The sequence below is a fragment of the Rhamphochromis longiceps genome, linkage group LG13 (assembly GCF_057381845.1).
Source record: "Rhamphochromis longiceps isolate RC_006_pf linkage group LG13, R_longiceps_female_GT1.1, whole genome shotgun sequence".
NCBI classification, from domain to species: Eukaryota; Metazoa; Chordata; class Actinopteri; order Cichliformes; family Cichlidae; genus Rhamphochromis; species Rhamphochromis longiceps.
Genome location: NC_140569.1, coordinates 26,225,342 through 26,240,926, shown reverse-complemented (window position 1 = coordinate 26,240,926; position 15,585 = coordinate 26,225,342). Strand labels below are relative to the sequence as shown.

The following is a 15,585-nucleotide window of genomic DNA, read 5'->3' as shown; positions in this document are numbered from 1 at the left end:
TTGGAAAACTCACGGAGGGAGTGAGGTTGTCTTGTTAAGTCGATGGAAGCTAACCTTGGGGCTCCCCCACCCACCCACCCTTGCTCCAGTTGTGAGCTGCCAGTCGCTAGGCAGGCTTAGGGCAAGACTCCAGAGCGTTCCAGCGCCAGGGAGCTAAGGGCCAGTGAGGGGATGGACGAGGAGATACGCGTGAGATAAAACGAGCTCTGCTCTTCACAACCCAGCCAGACAGGGTTGAGATAAACAGAAAGGACACAGAGGGTGGGCGGGCATGAGGAAGTCAGCTGTCAGTGTGGGGTCAGAGGCTGGAATGCCTGCGCACATGGCTAGAGAGAGAAACACTCAGGTGGAGAGAAGAAGAGATGTAAGAAAAAGAGTGTAAGAGGCAGTTTGACCCAGTACATGTCAGTACATTACATTAGGGATATAAGCAGATTATAAACTGCCCACCAATACTTAAAGTTTGGTGTATTTTCCATAAAATATGACTGTTACAGGAATCTTATAAAAGAAGAGCCATTTACATCTGCTGTTCTGGACCAATTTGTGTTGACTTTTAACCATTTGAACTGTGGTAAATAAATTTGGCTCTCCAGTCAACTGACTACCACACTCCTGTTTCACCCTCCCGCCTGAGGCGCCACCTTGATCATTAGAGTCTCTTTCTATTTAAGACACAGAAGGTAGAGTGTAGACAAGCCCGAAGACATAACCAAGTGCAAGGAACACTTCATCATCATCATGTGTTTCTGCCTTGCGCTCTTAAAATAAAATTTAAAAAATATCTTTGTGTTTCAAAGAACAGAGCCTCCTTCTGGGCTTTTTTTTGTGGGCTGAATGGTAACTCTTTACTTGCCATATGACTTGGATAGTATATCAAGTTAACTTCCTCAGTGCGTGTGTTTTTCCTGGCAGATACGAACGCGACAGATTGGTCACTCATGCTACAGAAGTGGCTCGCAGCATGCGAAAGCGTTGTGTCATTTCCCAGTGCCATCTGTAGTGCTGTCACAAGCTTAGTATAGCCAGGAACTGACATGAGTATTTCTCATAGGTTTTCATTTTTCACTGTGCAGGTCGACTCAGAATAGTTTTGGGGGGGTTTTTTGTTTTTTTTGTTTGGGGGGGTTGCAGCCGTGTAGGAGGAGCGGTGTATTAGCACTGGTGCCAGCAGCCATTTATCACTGTAGACGTCTGTGTAATTGCTAAAAGGAGAGGAGATTTGTGTAGGAGGATAACGCAATGGAGGATAATTTTACTGCTTACTGGAATACAAATAGATAACAGAAAGGTTTTGCATTCTTCTTTGTTTGTTTTTAAAATGTCAGTTACTGTAGTCCCTGTTTAGTGAGTCCTTTATAACCTCCGACATCACATAACATTTCACGTTATATTACCCTTTTGATACTTCCTGTTTCACTCATTATGTTGCTGTTCGCAGTGATACTGATAAACGGGGAATCTGCTAGTTCTATCTTTGTAAAACTTTATCCCCTGCTGCAGCACCATGTTTTTTAGCTTTTAGCTTTTTAACAGTCATATATTACTTGATGCACAGTGCATCAAGTCTGATTCCTCTTCTCATCAACTTCTGATGGAACTTGGTCTTTATTTTAGAACTGTGCCTGACTGTTTTAGTGTGTATGTGTGTAAACCTGTGACCATTGTAATCTAATATGTTGTTTATTCTGTTGTCCTGCATGCTTGCCAGTGGATTATAAAGGTGGGAATGGCTATATAATTTCACCCTGCTCCTCTGTAAATAGTCGATCGAGTCTTGCCAGTAATGCAATAGGTAACCAATGTAAGAGTAAGAAGCCTCTATCTGCTGCCAAAGCCTGCATACCCCAAATCCTGCCCTCTAAGTTTAAGCCCAAACTGCTGCCACCCTGTGGCAACAGTAAGGACAGCAGGACTAAAGATGCCAGGCACCCGAAGGCCCACAGCTGTGAGGATATCTACACGGGGCAATGTGACACAGACTGTGCTGAAGCGGAGGCCCAACATTCAGATTCTAGGTCCAGCTGTGGGAGTGAGTGTGGCGATGGTCTCAGAAATGTTTCCCCTGCAATTAGGAGAAGCGCATCAGATTTTTCCAGCCTGTACAGGACCATGCATCACATCCAGCGGCCCAGCTCGACCGGCTGCAGCCCACACGGCAGTGTCCGTAGCCTGACCTCGCTTTTTGAAAAACCAAAGGACAACGGGGATGAGAGGTCAGAGGCAGATGATGGGGGTAGCATTCCACGGGATACTGTATCCTCACGGGTCAACGAGTTTGAAATGATTATCCAGCGCTCCACCTCGGCTCCCAGCCGCTCCTCCTCCTTGCCCATCCTGCACTTTAGCCACAGCCACAGCCCCAGCCACAGCCCTGCCCACCTCTACATGGCCTCTGCAGTGTCAGCAGAGTCCCTTTTAGTGGCCAACAACACGCAGGCTGATGTCTGCAACCTGGACGAGCAGGAGGCCAAGAGCTCTGGGGAGGAGGACATGTCACCAGAAAGTGTGATGGTGGAGGAGGCTGCTTCGTCCACTGAGGACAGACATGACAGCAGAACTGAATCCCCCTGTAACACAGAAGCAGAAGTTGAACAAATCCTGAGAGAAATTTCCCCAGAACTAAATCACCAAAACATCAGTGAATCAAAGAGCCCCTCAGTGATGCTTACAGCATCTCCTCCGCAACACAGCCATCTCCACCACCACCACCACCACCACCTCCTGCACCACTTGAACAATCAACTCCTCCTCAAACCCAGCAAATGCAAAGGCTCTTGCCCAGCTTCCTACACCCGCTTTACCACTATCCTCAGGCATGAGAGGCAGCAGGCCACGAACCAGCAGGAGAAGCAGCCACCCACAGAGAAGAAGACCACACTACCTGGAAACCTCTTCCTCATGGGCCCCGCTCCCTTCAGGTTACGGAAGAACCCACAGTCCCATCAGACTCGGAGGATGTTGTTAGCCACCAGGGTGCCAGCGGGCACCCAGAGGCCTATCAGTCTCTCGCCTGAGCTCAGACCTTCCATCCCTCAGCGTCTGTCCTCCCTGGAGGTTCTGGAGAGGCTGAGTAACGGAGAGGAAAACAACACTGGCTACCTGAGTAACGGGCAGGGCTTGGACGCCAACGGGAACCTACTGCAGCCGCTGGCAGCTCACCGCAGAGGTGGCTATCTCCATCCCTTCACCACTTGTCACCCTCCCTCCCTGTGTGGTCTTTCATTTATCTTGACTCTATCTTCACCTTGTGTCCCTTTTCTCCACAAAGCAATGCCACCACCTTCCATCTCCAGTCTGTGTGGTGTGTTTACAAAGTGACAGGGAACTCTCCATTTCATTATGAGTGTGCTGTTCGGTGCCCTTCCATTTCACTGTCAATGAGTATGGTCCCACAAATGCATCAAAACACTTCAGTGACTGTAGGGGAGGTTCAGGAAGCTTTTGGTAACGTATATAATCCCTGGACATCAGATTTGAGTTGTTTGCATGCTGCGTAGGTCTGCATAGGCATTACATCGAAAACAAGCAGTATTTTATTATATTATGCGATGTAATGTTAAACTTTGAATGCATTACCTTGCATTGAAATGCCCATCCTATGTAAAAGCGACATTTCTAGGAATTGACTCTGATATTTAGGCATTTAACAGAGCAAAGGCTTTCTCAAACTGATGTCTTATTGTGTCCATTTTTGTACCCTCTCTGCTTTTTGGGACTGTCCACATCTACCATGTTTCATTCCTTAGCCTGTCAGGATGTTTCCTGCTTTAACTTATCTCATATAACAGATGCTACTCTGAGCATCTGATAGAAAGCCTGAAGCATTAACAGCTGTTTCTTGTGGCCCTCACTCGGACACAAAATGAAACATCTATGGTGGTACGGCGGTGTTAGCAATACTGAAAGGATTCTTTAGTAAAATAGTGGATGCTGGTTGGTCGATCAACATCAGTAAAGTCATGATGTCACATTTATTTATTTTGACCATGACACAGTAGGTTACATTGTTTCTTTCCTGCATTTCTTTTTTTCTTTGTCATGAACACACATTGGGTCATTCTGTGTTCATTCCTACGTGCATGCAGGATTTTTCTTTTTTTAACGTGCGTGTGCTGTTTGTTTTAGTGGTGCAAAAATAAAAGATGGTTATTTAAATCATGCATGGTTATATTTTTTGTATTGTTTTGAGATTTTTTTTCACTTAAATTGAGAGTTTTCTGCAATACCATCTTCTTTTGTTTGAAAGCTGGCCTTGAGGTGGTCAGTGAGAACGCTTCACGGGATAATCGCCTCACGGTTTCTGTTTCAGACTCCTCCCCAGCTCACGGAGAAAGCCAGGATGAAGTTTTGAGGAGGCGTCATGGGGACAAAGAGGTGAATTTTCTTCAACTTTAATCCAGACTTTCATAACTGATGCCTCTCAGTGCAAAATTCATGAATTAACCCTCTGAACACAAATACTTTGATAAAGATTATTGTGAAACATGAGTGTTATGCCTAACAAAGGATCTGTGAATAAAAGAGTAGAGACCCATATCTGGAATGTGCAAACAGTTCAGTCTGGTTTCCTGGCAGAAAATCTTGGAGGAGCAGCGGCGGCTGAAGCGGGAACAGGAAGAGGCTGACACAGCATCGAGGCGACACACGAGCATTGTCCCCACACACCACCAGTTCATCACCAACGAGCGCTTTGGAGACCTGCTTAACATCACAGATAACACAGAGAAAAGGAAATCGGGCATAGAGGTACAATGCACGGCAGTGTCTTATCCTTGTGTAAGCAGGAAGAAAGACGGCAGATGCTTTGTCACTTTGTGAGTCAGGCTGTGGGGGGAGGTCTCTGCAGGCACAGATGGCTTTTCCACTCCTGGTCAAAAATTCATGATAGAAGGCAACATTTGACCTGTTTATCACTGGAATATTTCCCATATACATTTTGATTCAAGTTGCAGAGTGGACTCAGTTTACCAGCTATACGTCCAGAGTGGCAGGGCATGCATGCTGTTTCGCACATTACACACAATAGCTTCTAACTGAGCATGCCCCCGAGGTCAAGTCATCCTTTCAGTCGCAAACATATCATTCTTCCCATTGCTAGAATATTTATGTTCAGAGAGGCCAGTGCAGATTTACAGCTAACAACAAATTCCAGGAAAAGCTTTTCTTAGCGCACATAAATGCCAAAGCCCAGAGAGCGTAGTAGCCAAAAAGAACAAAGATGGAGGCATTTAAGGTATTTAGCCTTCAGGGAAACTTTCACTCACTCAGTGCGATTCAGAGAATAACACTGGTGTAGCTGCTGCCAAATAGTAACAGTCACAGACGTTTATTTTTGTTTTTATATATCTACACAGAAAATGCCCGCCATGGCTCGCTTTGACTTCAGAGCAGAAACTCTAAAGTAAGTGGAAATTATGAGAATTTATATGTATATATTTTTTATAGAAAATACCATAAATGCATTGAAGCTCAAAGCAGCAGCAAGGATAACACCACCAATGAGTTAAATATTTGCCTAGTGGACCTTAATTAAGTAATTTTAAGTAATATTTTTAAGTAATATTAAGTAATTTTTTCAACTTTTAATAAAGTAGTGCCAAAAAAATGTAACAATCACAGAAAACTACCATTTGACCGTGAAGTGATGCTGTATATTCCACCCATGTGATCCTCAAAGCGTCTCAATCTTGTTACACTATGAGAGGTTAATCTCTAAATGTGTGTTGGTTTTGTATTTTCAGGGAGCTGCCATTTCAGAAGGGAGACATTGTGTACATCATTCGACAAGTTGATCAGAACTGGTATGAAGGTGAACATCATGGAAGAGTTGGTATTTTCCCTCGAAGCTATGTTGAGGTATATTGCCTGTTAATGTGTGTTATTTGTGACTCATAGTTCATATCTTTTTTAAAGCATTTCAGAATCGATTCTTTTCACAATTTATGCCCTATTTTATATTCTTGGTTGGTCACATTTGGGTGTTTTGTCTGCTTGCACAGCTCCTCCCCCCCACAGAGAAAGCACAGCCAAAGAAAAGTGCCCCAGTGCAGGTGCTGGAATATGGAGAAGCTGTCGCCCGCTTTAACTTCACTGGGGACACAGTTGTGGAAATGTCCTTCAGAAAGGTGTGACTTAATAAGAGTTATTATAAACTATTAACTAGCGGGTTTTTATTCCCTTTCTCTTTTAATCCAAACAAGGATTTTTTAAAACCCTGATTAGTGGATCTGCCTGTGTGTGTTCAGGGAGAGAGGATTACACTGATTCGCAGAGTTGACGAGAACTGGTATGAGGGCAAAATTTCAGGCACCAATCGTCAAGGCATTTTCCCCGTCACCTATGTAGAAGTTCACAAACGACCACGGGTCAAAAACGGGGTGGAGTACCCGGATCCACCTGTCAGCCATTCACCTCAGCGCAGCACCAATGCTTCACCACAGGTAGGGACTCAAACACACTGATCACTGAGCAATTTCTCTTACCACCACCTCTGTGTGCTTTTAATATCCAAAAATGATTTCCCTTCTACACACACCTCGACGCCCACCTTTTAATTTGTGTTGTGTAGAGATTTTGTCTTTCATTTGCTTTTTCTTTCTCTTACCCCTCTTCCTCTCTCTGTCTCCATCATGCCCTAAAAAGCTGTACCGTAATCGTCTGACCACCTCCCCTCTGCCTCTCCCTCGCTCCCCCCGCCGCTCTGTGTCCCCTGAGGTCCATGCTGTCTCCTCTGAGTGGATCTCCCTGACTGTGGGAGGTGGGAGTCCCCCTGCGGCTCCCACTCCTCCGCTGCCACCACTGCCCACTGTGTCATACCGTTGGGGCGAATACCTGCCCCCACCTTTCTCTGCCAGCCCCGTGCCTCCCATCACTGGCAGCCCATACTGCGTCTCCCCCATGGCCTCCCCATCCGCCTCCCCTCTACCCCCGCCTTACCCACCCAGACCCAACTCGACCACCCCCTCCCTCACATTTACCCCGCCTCAAGGGGGGGGCTTCCTGCTCTCTCCTTCCTCCCCACATGTGTCACGTAGTGTGAGCCCCAGCAGTGGGCCGGTGCTGGAGTGCTGGCTGAGGGGGGAGAAGGAATTGACAGAGGGGGAAGGCGCAGAGGGGGACAGGGGCCGCGCAGGCCCGGGCAGCAGGCGAAATAGCCCTGCAGAGGTATCTTCTGCATGGTGTGTGGTGTTGCATCTGAAGTTCACTCTGGAACACAGGCTTATGCCACAGTTTGAGACATTAAAGTAGATTTTCTTGAGTACTGACGCAGACATTTTTGTGGAGAACTAACTGGTAGATCTGACCTGAAGGTGATTTTAGCCAATAGCTGGTTTCAGTTTTAAAGACAGTAACTGAACTGGTCACTTTGCTTACATATGCAAGTCTGCATGGTGTTGTGTGTGAGCCACTAATATGCAAATGGTTTACTGTGTTTGAGTGCTTATGTATTAAGTCTTAGATTTCCTAGCTGCAGAGAGCTGTAAGACAAGTGTGTTTGCATTTCCAGGGTTGATCTGCAATAATAATAAGTTCTGATTTTTATACTGTAAATTTCAGCGTACAGATGCATGTTGTTGTTCCGTGCACAAGCTTGACAAGTTAGATGCTTCTGTTGGTTGGACGTTTTTTTGTTTGGACAGTGACAAGCTGCCGTGAAGCTGAAATATCCACCTGCAGGAAACTTGACTCACGCTGGAGTTTGATCATATTCGCAGCACGTTGATATGCAGTGCAAGGCTTTCATTTTGAATTCCTTTTTTTGTGTTACAGTTTGTAAAAAATGAGGCCGACCATCATGGACGAAGCACCAGAAGCCCTGTGATGCTGTTTGATATCCAAGATAACAACAATGTTAACTCGTTTGCGGTAAGGTGATAGAAAGTGTTCCTGAACCTCTGTTAAAGGTTTACAAAGAGCATGTGTAGTTTGCTACCTGACTTCATCTTGTGCCATCCTAAACATACCACCTTAACAGATCCATTTGACTCACAGCACCTTGAACTCCCATACATATTAGACGTATGATATAACAGAAGTTCAACTTACTCTCCTGCTGAAGTTATAGTTAAATATCAATCATTTTGCAGCTGACGAAGCCGCTATAGCTAGCTTAGCATAAATACCAAAAAAATGGGGAAATGAAATGTATCCAGAGCTGATAAAATTCTCCACCAGCATCTCTAAAGCACAGTTATTGTTCTAATATGTAGTCTTTATGTCAAAATTTAAAATGCAGCATGGCCGATCAAAACACAGATGAGTTTTTTTTTTAAGAAAATTATGTGAAGCTACTCTTAAATTACTGTTTGGCTTTATCATTAAGTATAAGCCTGAGCCTTTAAGTTGTCAAGCTAAGCTAACAGGCTACCGACTTGAGCTGTATATTGAATGTACATCAGTCTGCTCACAGAGCTTTTAGCAGCAAAGAGGTTATTTTGTTCCTTCAAGCTGAATCTGTCAGCCCACCTTTAATACTGCGTGCACTTACTGCCTTATATCCTGTACAACTGAACTAATATTTCATGTTTCCTGTCTACATGCTTCTACTGGTGACCTTCCATTTCATGCCTCTTCTCCCGGGTTGGGCCAACACCCCCTCTACCTTTTCTCCTGGCTTTTAACGGATCACATCCTTTTCTGTCTTGCTACTCACCGGACCTACCTTCCTGTCTTGCACTTTACCTCCCCTTCTCTAACTCTTCACCTCCCCTCCTCACCTTCACCTCGGCCTCCTCCGGGACTCTCGGTGGGCCGGGTCTCTCTCTCTCTTTTCTGACGACTTCACCTACTACTACTACTACTAGGAGGCAGTGTGTAATGAGATCTTGAATATAGCTGAGACCTCGGTGAGGTACTGCAGCACCCTGTCCCACCACCATAATGACTCTCTTCATAGACTGCACCCCCACCCCAGTAAACAATCTCTCATCATTTCCCAGCAACCCCAGTCACACAGCAGCAGCCCGGAGCCGAACCGTCTGAACTGTGGAATGTGAGTAAGATCTGTTTCACGTTTCAGACTCTTATTAATATTCTAGGTAAAGACAGACCTTTGCTGATTTCACACTTTGTGTCTTCCCTGCTTCATGCCGCTCCAGATTTCAGGCTTTGTACAGCTACGTGCCGCAAAACGACGACGAGCTGGAGCTGCAGGAGGGAGATCTCGTCAGCGTCATGGAGAAGTGCGATGACGGCTGGTTCGTTGGTATGTGTCACAGGCCTAGATTCCTCAGAGATGCGGTCACACTCGGTGTGTCACATTAATCTATATAGGGTTTCTGCAAAATGCCAAAAAAGGACTGCACGCGTGCAATGTGCAGGCTCAGGGTTCTTTCAGCGTGTCATCTCCTTCATATATAGAGTTTCTAAAGAATGACAGCAGAGGATTGAGTGCAGTGTGCATGCTCAGGTCCTGTACAGAATTTTAAATAAAGCTCAAAGGGGTTATTTTGGTACTAACACTGAGGTCATGTAAGCATTAAATCTGAGAAAGAATCTGATCAATGTTCATCTTTCTTTTCCTCCACAGGTACATCAAAGCGGACAAAACAGTTTGGGACTTTCCCGGGGAATTACGTGAAGGAGGTGAAACTGTAAAGCTATCTAATCTGGCTGTAACACACGGTTGCCTGTCAAGCTTGGGAAGTCATAACTACCGCGCATGGCTGTTGGTTAGAATAGTCATTTAGCCGGGCGAATATTTTTATCTGGGAAAGTGATCAGATCGGCTCCAGGTATGTCAAACTGCACGAGGCGAAGACGGGGACAGCTCACTGCCCAAACACCTCCATCACATTTTACGCACGTCTCCACAGAAGTCATCGGTCTCCATACGTGGAATTTCTCTGTGAAAGCCTCCTGCAAATTAGCTTTTCGACGTACACGTAATAGCTTTTATTGTGTGTGTGTAATTTTACAGTATGCAAGAGTTTGCGTAGCACCTCAGTCTAGAGGCAGGCAGCAGAGCAGTGTATGGATAAAAGGAGTGGATCTTATTACCTGAACTGAACCTGGGGAGGCGTCAGAATGTGTTTTGATCTTTCAGGGCCAGAGGTGTTTAACATCGCTGGCAAAGTATGATGTAAATCAGGTATCGTGAATGAAATTGATTCGATTTAGCTACTTAAAGAAAACCTGTAATATGATCAGATCACTCTATGACCCTGTTAACCAGACAGTTCCCTTAAAAAAACAGCTTAAAGTCAGTGCCCTTGGTACTCTAAATACTTAAAGCCTTATGTAAAATGACCCTTTTTAAAATATTAAACTATTTTCCTCCACATTTTCTGAATCATCAGAAAAGTCAGTATTTGCCTCACAGCATTCACAACTCATTGTAGCCCAAGTGTGTTACATTGAATACAGTATTGTCTTCATTCTCTATCCAAAGGTTGCTACAGAGAAGTTATTAACAGCCGTGTGCATGAGTAGAAACTCTAAAATGTTGATGTGTGCTGCTGGCTTCTCTTTTTCTCAGTTTCCACTGCAAACACATATTACAGGACACGCAGATTTTATTGCATGTGTCATAAAAGTGAAACAAAAACTGTGTATATGCACATCCTATATTTTGTATATTTTAAAACTGTGTTTGCTGATTATTGATGCCTTTAAGGTAGCCGATGGTAGACGCCTAGCTTCAGAGCAACCACAGGACAGGCGTGGTAGCACTTAACTTCCTGTTTGGTCATTTAGGAAGATCGCTCCTAACAGTGTAATAGCACTGATGACCTAAAACTCTTTCAAGTTTTAAGTCAAAGCCAACAAGGTGTCTTAGTAAATAATCAGTGATTTTTTTTAGAGCGTATTGAGATTTTAACTGTGCCCTTACTGACATGATTGTATATGTAAATGCGTACAGAGAACTGTATACGTACGGCTGCACATTTTCATTCATAATGACTACAGTTGTAAGGTCAGCATTAATACAGCATGCACTATAAGATCATTGAGAGACTGACAAATCACACTGGAGCATGAAACACTATCAGCCAGCCAACACCCTAATAATTGCACTTTTAACTTAAAGAAAACAGAAGTAATGACGCGGTGAACGCCGCTTTTTTGAGCCTTTAATGGCCGATAGCCGATGGAAGATTGCTTTGATCTCCGCTACCAAAGCATCAGAGCCGTCTTCCTGCAAATACGAAGCGCCCACATCTCCAGCGCCATCAGATCCGGTAACGTGTCAGAATAGATCCTACACACACAAACACACGAGCGCCCTCACATCATCAGTGTCTGCGCCGTGCAGAGCTTTCGGGTAGTGTGTCCAAAAAAACCCTTAGTGCTTGTTATGACCTGCTCGGAGCAGCAGACGGGGGTAGTTCGTTGCGCAATTGCTAAAGAAGTATTTTTATCTAATCGTACTTTATGTTGGGAAGATTGATGGTAGTGAGCAGTGGAACTCAGAGAAGCGCTGTCATCACCTTCTTATCCAAAAACTCAAATTAAAGGGCCTACAGTGTAGCTGTTTATGAACACACAAAATCTGAAAGATAAGCTGAAGTATAGAAACATAAGACAGATAAGACTTATTAGATCTAGAAGCGTATGTCGACAGTGTCTTTGTTTTTTGCACCATGATGTGTTAGCTACAGTTGTGCATGTGGCCACCACGTAGGTCATATCTGAACTTTATTAATTGATGAAGTACATTCATTTAAGCCAGGTCAGTACAATCAGTGTTTCCTGTGAGATTGGGTTTTTCTTCCTGTGCAGATCACAACCGCTACTTTGCCAACATCAGCAAAATAATGTTTTCCCAGCGAGATATCACACGGAATATATTACACTGCAGTGTGGGTTTGCCTTTTTATCACACTGTTTTTAATGTCCAGGCATTTCATTTTATCACAAAAGCGTGTTTTGTTTTTTATTTTACCTCCGCCTCTGTAACTCCAGCTCTTCATGAAAGTGTTGATTAGTCGGGAGTCTGCTGAGCTGTCGCCTTTCGAAATGAATCCTGTTGCGACGTAGAGAGGTTTGCTCCTTCTCAGACACACTGCACGATGGGCAAATAATCACTCGTTTAGTGACAAAACAATTGGCAATAGATTGTTTCTGTGATTTTTGTCCGTAAAACGTCACGGGATGTATGAATGTATGAATATATGAATGTGTTGCAGGCAGTGTAAACATGTAAAAAAACAAAAAAACGTGTGAAACGTTATTGAACAGTTCGGCAAATGAAGGATTGTAAATATGTAAAATAAAAAATAGACTGCGAGCAATAGGAGCGTCAGATTGAACTCTCTGTCACTTGCAGTGGTTTATTTTGCCTGAAGGATTTTTTTGTTTTGTTTTATTGTCAAAGCACAGAGTGGAGCGTTACTGAGCACAGAAAGATTAAACATTACCCTGCCATTTGTGAGGATCATGTTGCCTTATGTTTGAAAAATTGTGCCTCATTTTCTTTTTTTTCAGTATCACTGAAATGTATCCATGACGTATTTTGTGTAACCCTGATTTTCCCCGTTTGTTCGAGTCTCTGTGACGGGAGAACATTTACTAAGAACTTGTCTGTTACTGTACAAGAACCTAAAAGTGTGACATAACGCTTCGACATGATTAACACTCATGAAAAACGGACGCACAGCCTGCAACAGGTTTGGTTTGTTTGCTTCAATTTGCAGTGCTGTTACATTGACAATATTAAAATAAAGATACTATACACTGCTGTGTTCGGTATTATGCAATATTTAATAAACCATTTAAACCATTGCATGTGTTGCCAGTTTTGTTTTTTGACAAAAATCTGAGGGGAAAAGTCCGTTTTTAGCATTGGCCAACTTGTTCCGGCTGTGTGAGCATGTGAGTTTTCATCCTGGCTCATTAGAGTGTTGGTTTAGAAAATGTAATAGACGAAAACCTGCAAAGACGAACAATGAATTCAGCACTGTATATTCAAGTGTTTAAAGTAAATTACTAACAGTATTTTAAGCACTTAAGTTGCCAAGTTAAATTGTTTTTCTGGACACAGGATCACCGGGGTCCTAAATATAGCACCAGCCACTTCACTGGGTACACCTCTTTGTCTAGTTAAAATAACTCTCTGATCAGCTGATCTCAAAAGCAGTTCAGTACATTTCGGGAAGGGGGCGTGCCAACTTGCTGAAGTTCAAACCAAGCATGAAAATGAGGAAGAAAGGTGATTTAATGACTGTGAATGTAGCATGGTCATGCCAGTCAGGCTCGTCTGAGTATTTCAGAAACTGCTGATCAGCTGGGATTTTCCAGCACAGCCATCTCTGGGTTTGCAGAGAATGATCTGAAAAAGGGAAAATCTCTGATTCAAATAATACTTTGTTACAACCAAAGGATGCAGAAGAGCATCTCTGAATGCACATATCAAACCTTGAAGCAGATGTGCTACAGCAGCGGAAGACCCCACTACTGACAGTTAAAAACAGGAAACTGAAAAACTACAGTGTACCCATCTTCTGATGGTTCTTTCCAGCAAGATATGCCCTGGTGTCCTAAAGCTTAAATCATTTCAAACTGGTTTCTTGAACATGTCAGTGAGTTCAATCTAATAGAGCACCTTGGGAATGTAGTGGAACGGGAGATTTGCATGATGTAAAGTGTGTGATGTTATCATGTGAGCGTGGACCAGAATCTGAAGAATGCTTCCAGCACCTTGTTGAATCTGTGCCAGATGAAGGCCAACCCAGTATCAGCAAGGTGTAACTAATGAAGTGGGTGTGGGGGTTATGTTTGGTTTGTTTGTTTGTTTGTTTTGAAAAAGCAGATCTTCAAACTTTGCCTACAAGACGGGTTCGAAGGGGAGCTGTTCACCTCTGGACTGTTGAACGTCAGCTGTGTTATCTGATGATCATTTCTGATGTAGTGCAGTGTTGTGGCTGCACTCAGGAAAGTGGGTGAATGCTGTTGGGTGAAATGAAGCAATAAATGTCAGACTCCTGTAATCACAGTGAACAAATGCTGAAAGCCGCTCAGAGTCCTGCTGACAGAACAGCCAGAAGCACTTGATCCATATCCACTTGAACTGATAACAGCGTCACTTTAAAACAGGCTCACAGACTTTTTGGCATACCTAACATTACAAAGCAAAACCCACAAGAAAGGACGTGTTTCATTCAGTTTGGCCGCCTTGCCCCCCCTTTATTTTTTTCCTCCACTTTCAGCAGAGGCCCTCTGGCAGGAATTCAGTTTTTGGGAGCGGCACATTCCACATCCTGGGATTTAGCTCTACCATAAATGGTAAGTTTGCACATAACACGGTGACGCAAGGGCAGGCCGACGTCTCTAAAACGAACTGAAGCTCTTGTGAGAGGTCCAAAACAGGAAGAGGTACCACTCTGCTCTGCTTTCAGAGAAACGTCCTTTCATTAAAAATAATGTGGTCATAGCAAAGTTGCACTTTTTTGTTGTTTAATATCAGTTTAATAATAATGAAAAATTAAATTAAAAGCAAAGAATGTTTAATTTCTTTTTTGGCCAAACTTCACAGTGTATGATGCAAAATCTTTGATATTATTTTGTGTTTTAATACTTGCCATCAATTGTGGTTCTCTTATTTGTACATCCAGGCATCAGTACCAAGAATCAGTAGTAAACTGTCACCTTAGGTGTTGTAGCTGACCAAATGCAATGATAATACTTTACAGTACTGTATTATCAACCTTCGCTGAATGGGAGGATCGGCAGTGTCCTGCAATTTCATATGATGTTATTCTGAATTACTTTGTGCATCTTCTCGGTAACACAGGAACTACAGCACTTCTGAGTTGTATCAGTATCTTCACAGTGTTACGCAATCATTCACCACGAGGATGAAAATTAAATGGTGTTTTTTTTAAAGTGAGCAATCAGGCCGATCAGTTCGTCAAGCCGCAGAGCATGAGTTGGCAAAGTGCTTCACATCTTCCTCATTATTCTGAGGAAACACTACAAGTTCCTCCAAAAAAGGTCTCAGTTATGTTCAACAACACAAAGTTCCTGCCTGAACACCTTTAGCTTCCAGCTTCTAGGTTAACGCAGCAGAATTTCATGGACACAGTGAGGCTGTGGCCTTCCAGTGGTTAAACTGCTTTGGTGTGCACAAAAGCACAGCTGTCATCATACAATGTAATGCTTTTCTAGCATTGCTGACCACTCAAAGTGTTTTAGACTTTGATTTGTTTTATTCCACACACTGTAAACACCTTATCGAGCCCTCACCAATAGCCCGGTTAGAATCATCAGTTAACATGCATGTCTTTGGACAGGGGAGGAAGCAAGAGCACCAGAGAAATTAAACGAAAGGCCCTAAAAGGCCAGCTGAATTTAAAGGAGTTCCTGGAGATCAAGCAATCTCCGTTGGAAAGAAGCTGCTGTCCGTGGGGTCTCTTCAGAAGTAATCGTTCTGATGTGATGATAACAAACGGGTCACCATAGCCACTGCAGTGGAACTGCTTAATATAAAAATTAATTTCTTCTCCTTACTGCTAGTAAAGGAAGATTAGACCACTGTGATTTAAGTTAGTGTTTTCTTTCAATAAGGAAATTGTATGGTACTGATATTTAGAGATGTGATTTATTCATGAACTGTATTTGGATAGTCATCAATTAACATTTTCC

At 43.5% G+C, this 15,585-nt stretch overlaps 1 protein-coding gene across 1 annotated transcript in view; it reads left to right on the top strand.

Moving 5' to 3' along the window:
* sorbs1 (sorbin and SH3 domain containing 1) overlaps nucleotides 1-12,681 on the top strand; it is a 42,614-nt gene extending 29,933 nt beyond the window's left edge. The window contains exons 17-28 of the mRNA XM_085428746.1: nucleotides 1,712-3,169; nucleotides 4,313-4,377; nucleotides 4,579-4,749; nucleotides 5,358-5,404; nucleotides 5,745-5,859; nucleotides 6,003-6,128; nucleotides 6,249-6,443; nucleotides 6,646-7,167; nucleotides 7,774-7,869; nucleotides 8,943-8,995; nucleotides 9,102-9,208; nucleotides 9,533-12,681. Of these exons, the coding sequence (XP_085284872.1) occupies nucleotides 1,712-3,169; nucleotides 4,313-4,377; nucleotides 4,579-4,749; nucleotides 5,358-5,404; nucleotides 5,745-5,859; nucleotides 6,003-6,128; nucleotides 6,249-6,443; nucleotides 6,646-7,167; nucleotides 7,774-7,869; nucleotides 8,943-8,995; nucleotides 9,102-9,208; nucleotides 9,533-9,600 (3,023 nt within the window). The 3' untranslated portion in view covers nucleotides 9,601-12,681. The remainder of the gene's footprint in view (nucleotides 1-1,711; nucleotides 3,170-4,312; nucleotides 4,378-4,578; nucleotides 4,750-5,357; nucleotides 5,405-5,744; nucleotides 5,860-6,002; nucleotides 6,129-6,248; nucleotides 6,444-6,645; nucleotides 7,168-7,773; nucleotides 7,870-8,942; nucleotides 8,996-9,101; nucleotides 9,209-9,532) is intronic.
* Nucleotides 12,682-15,585: the final 2,904 nt, after the last annotated feature.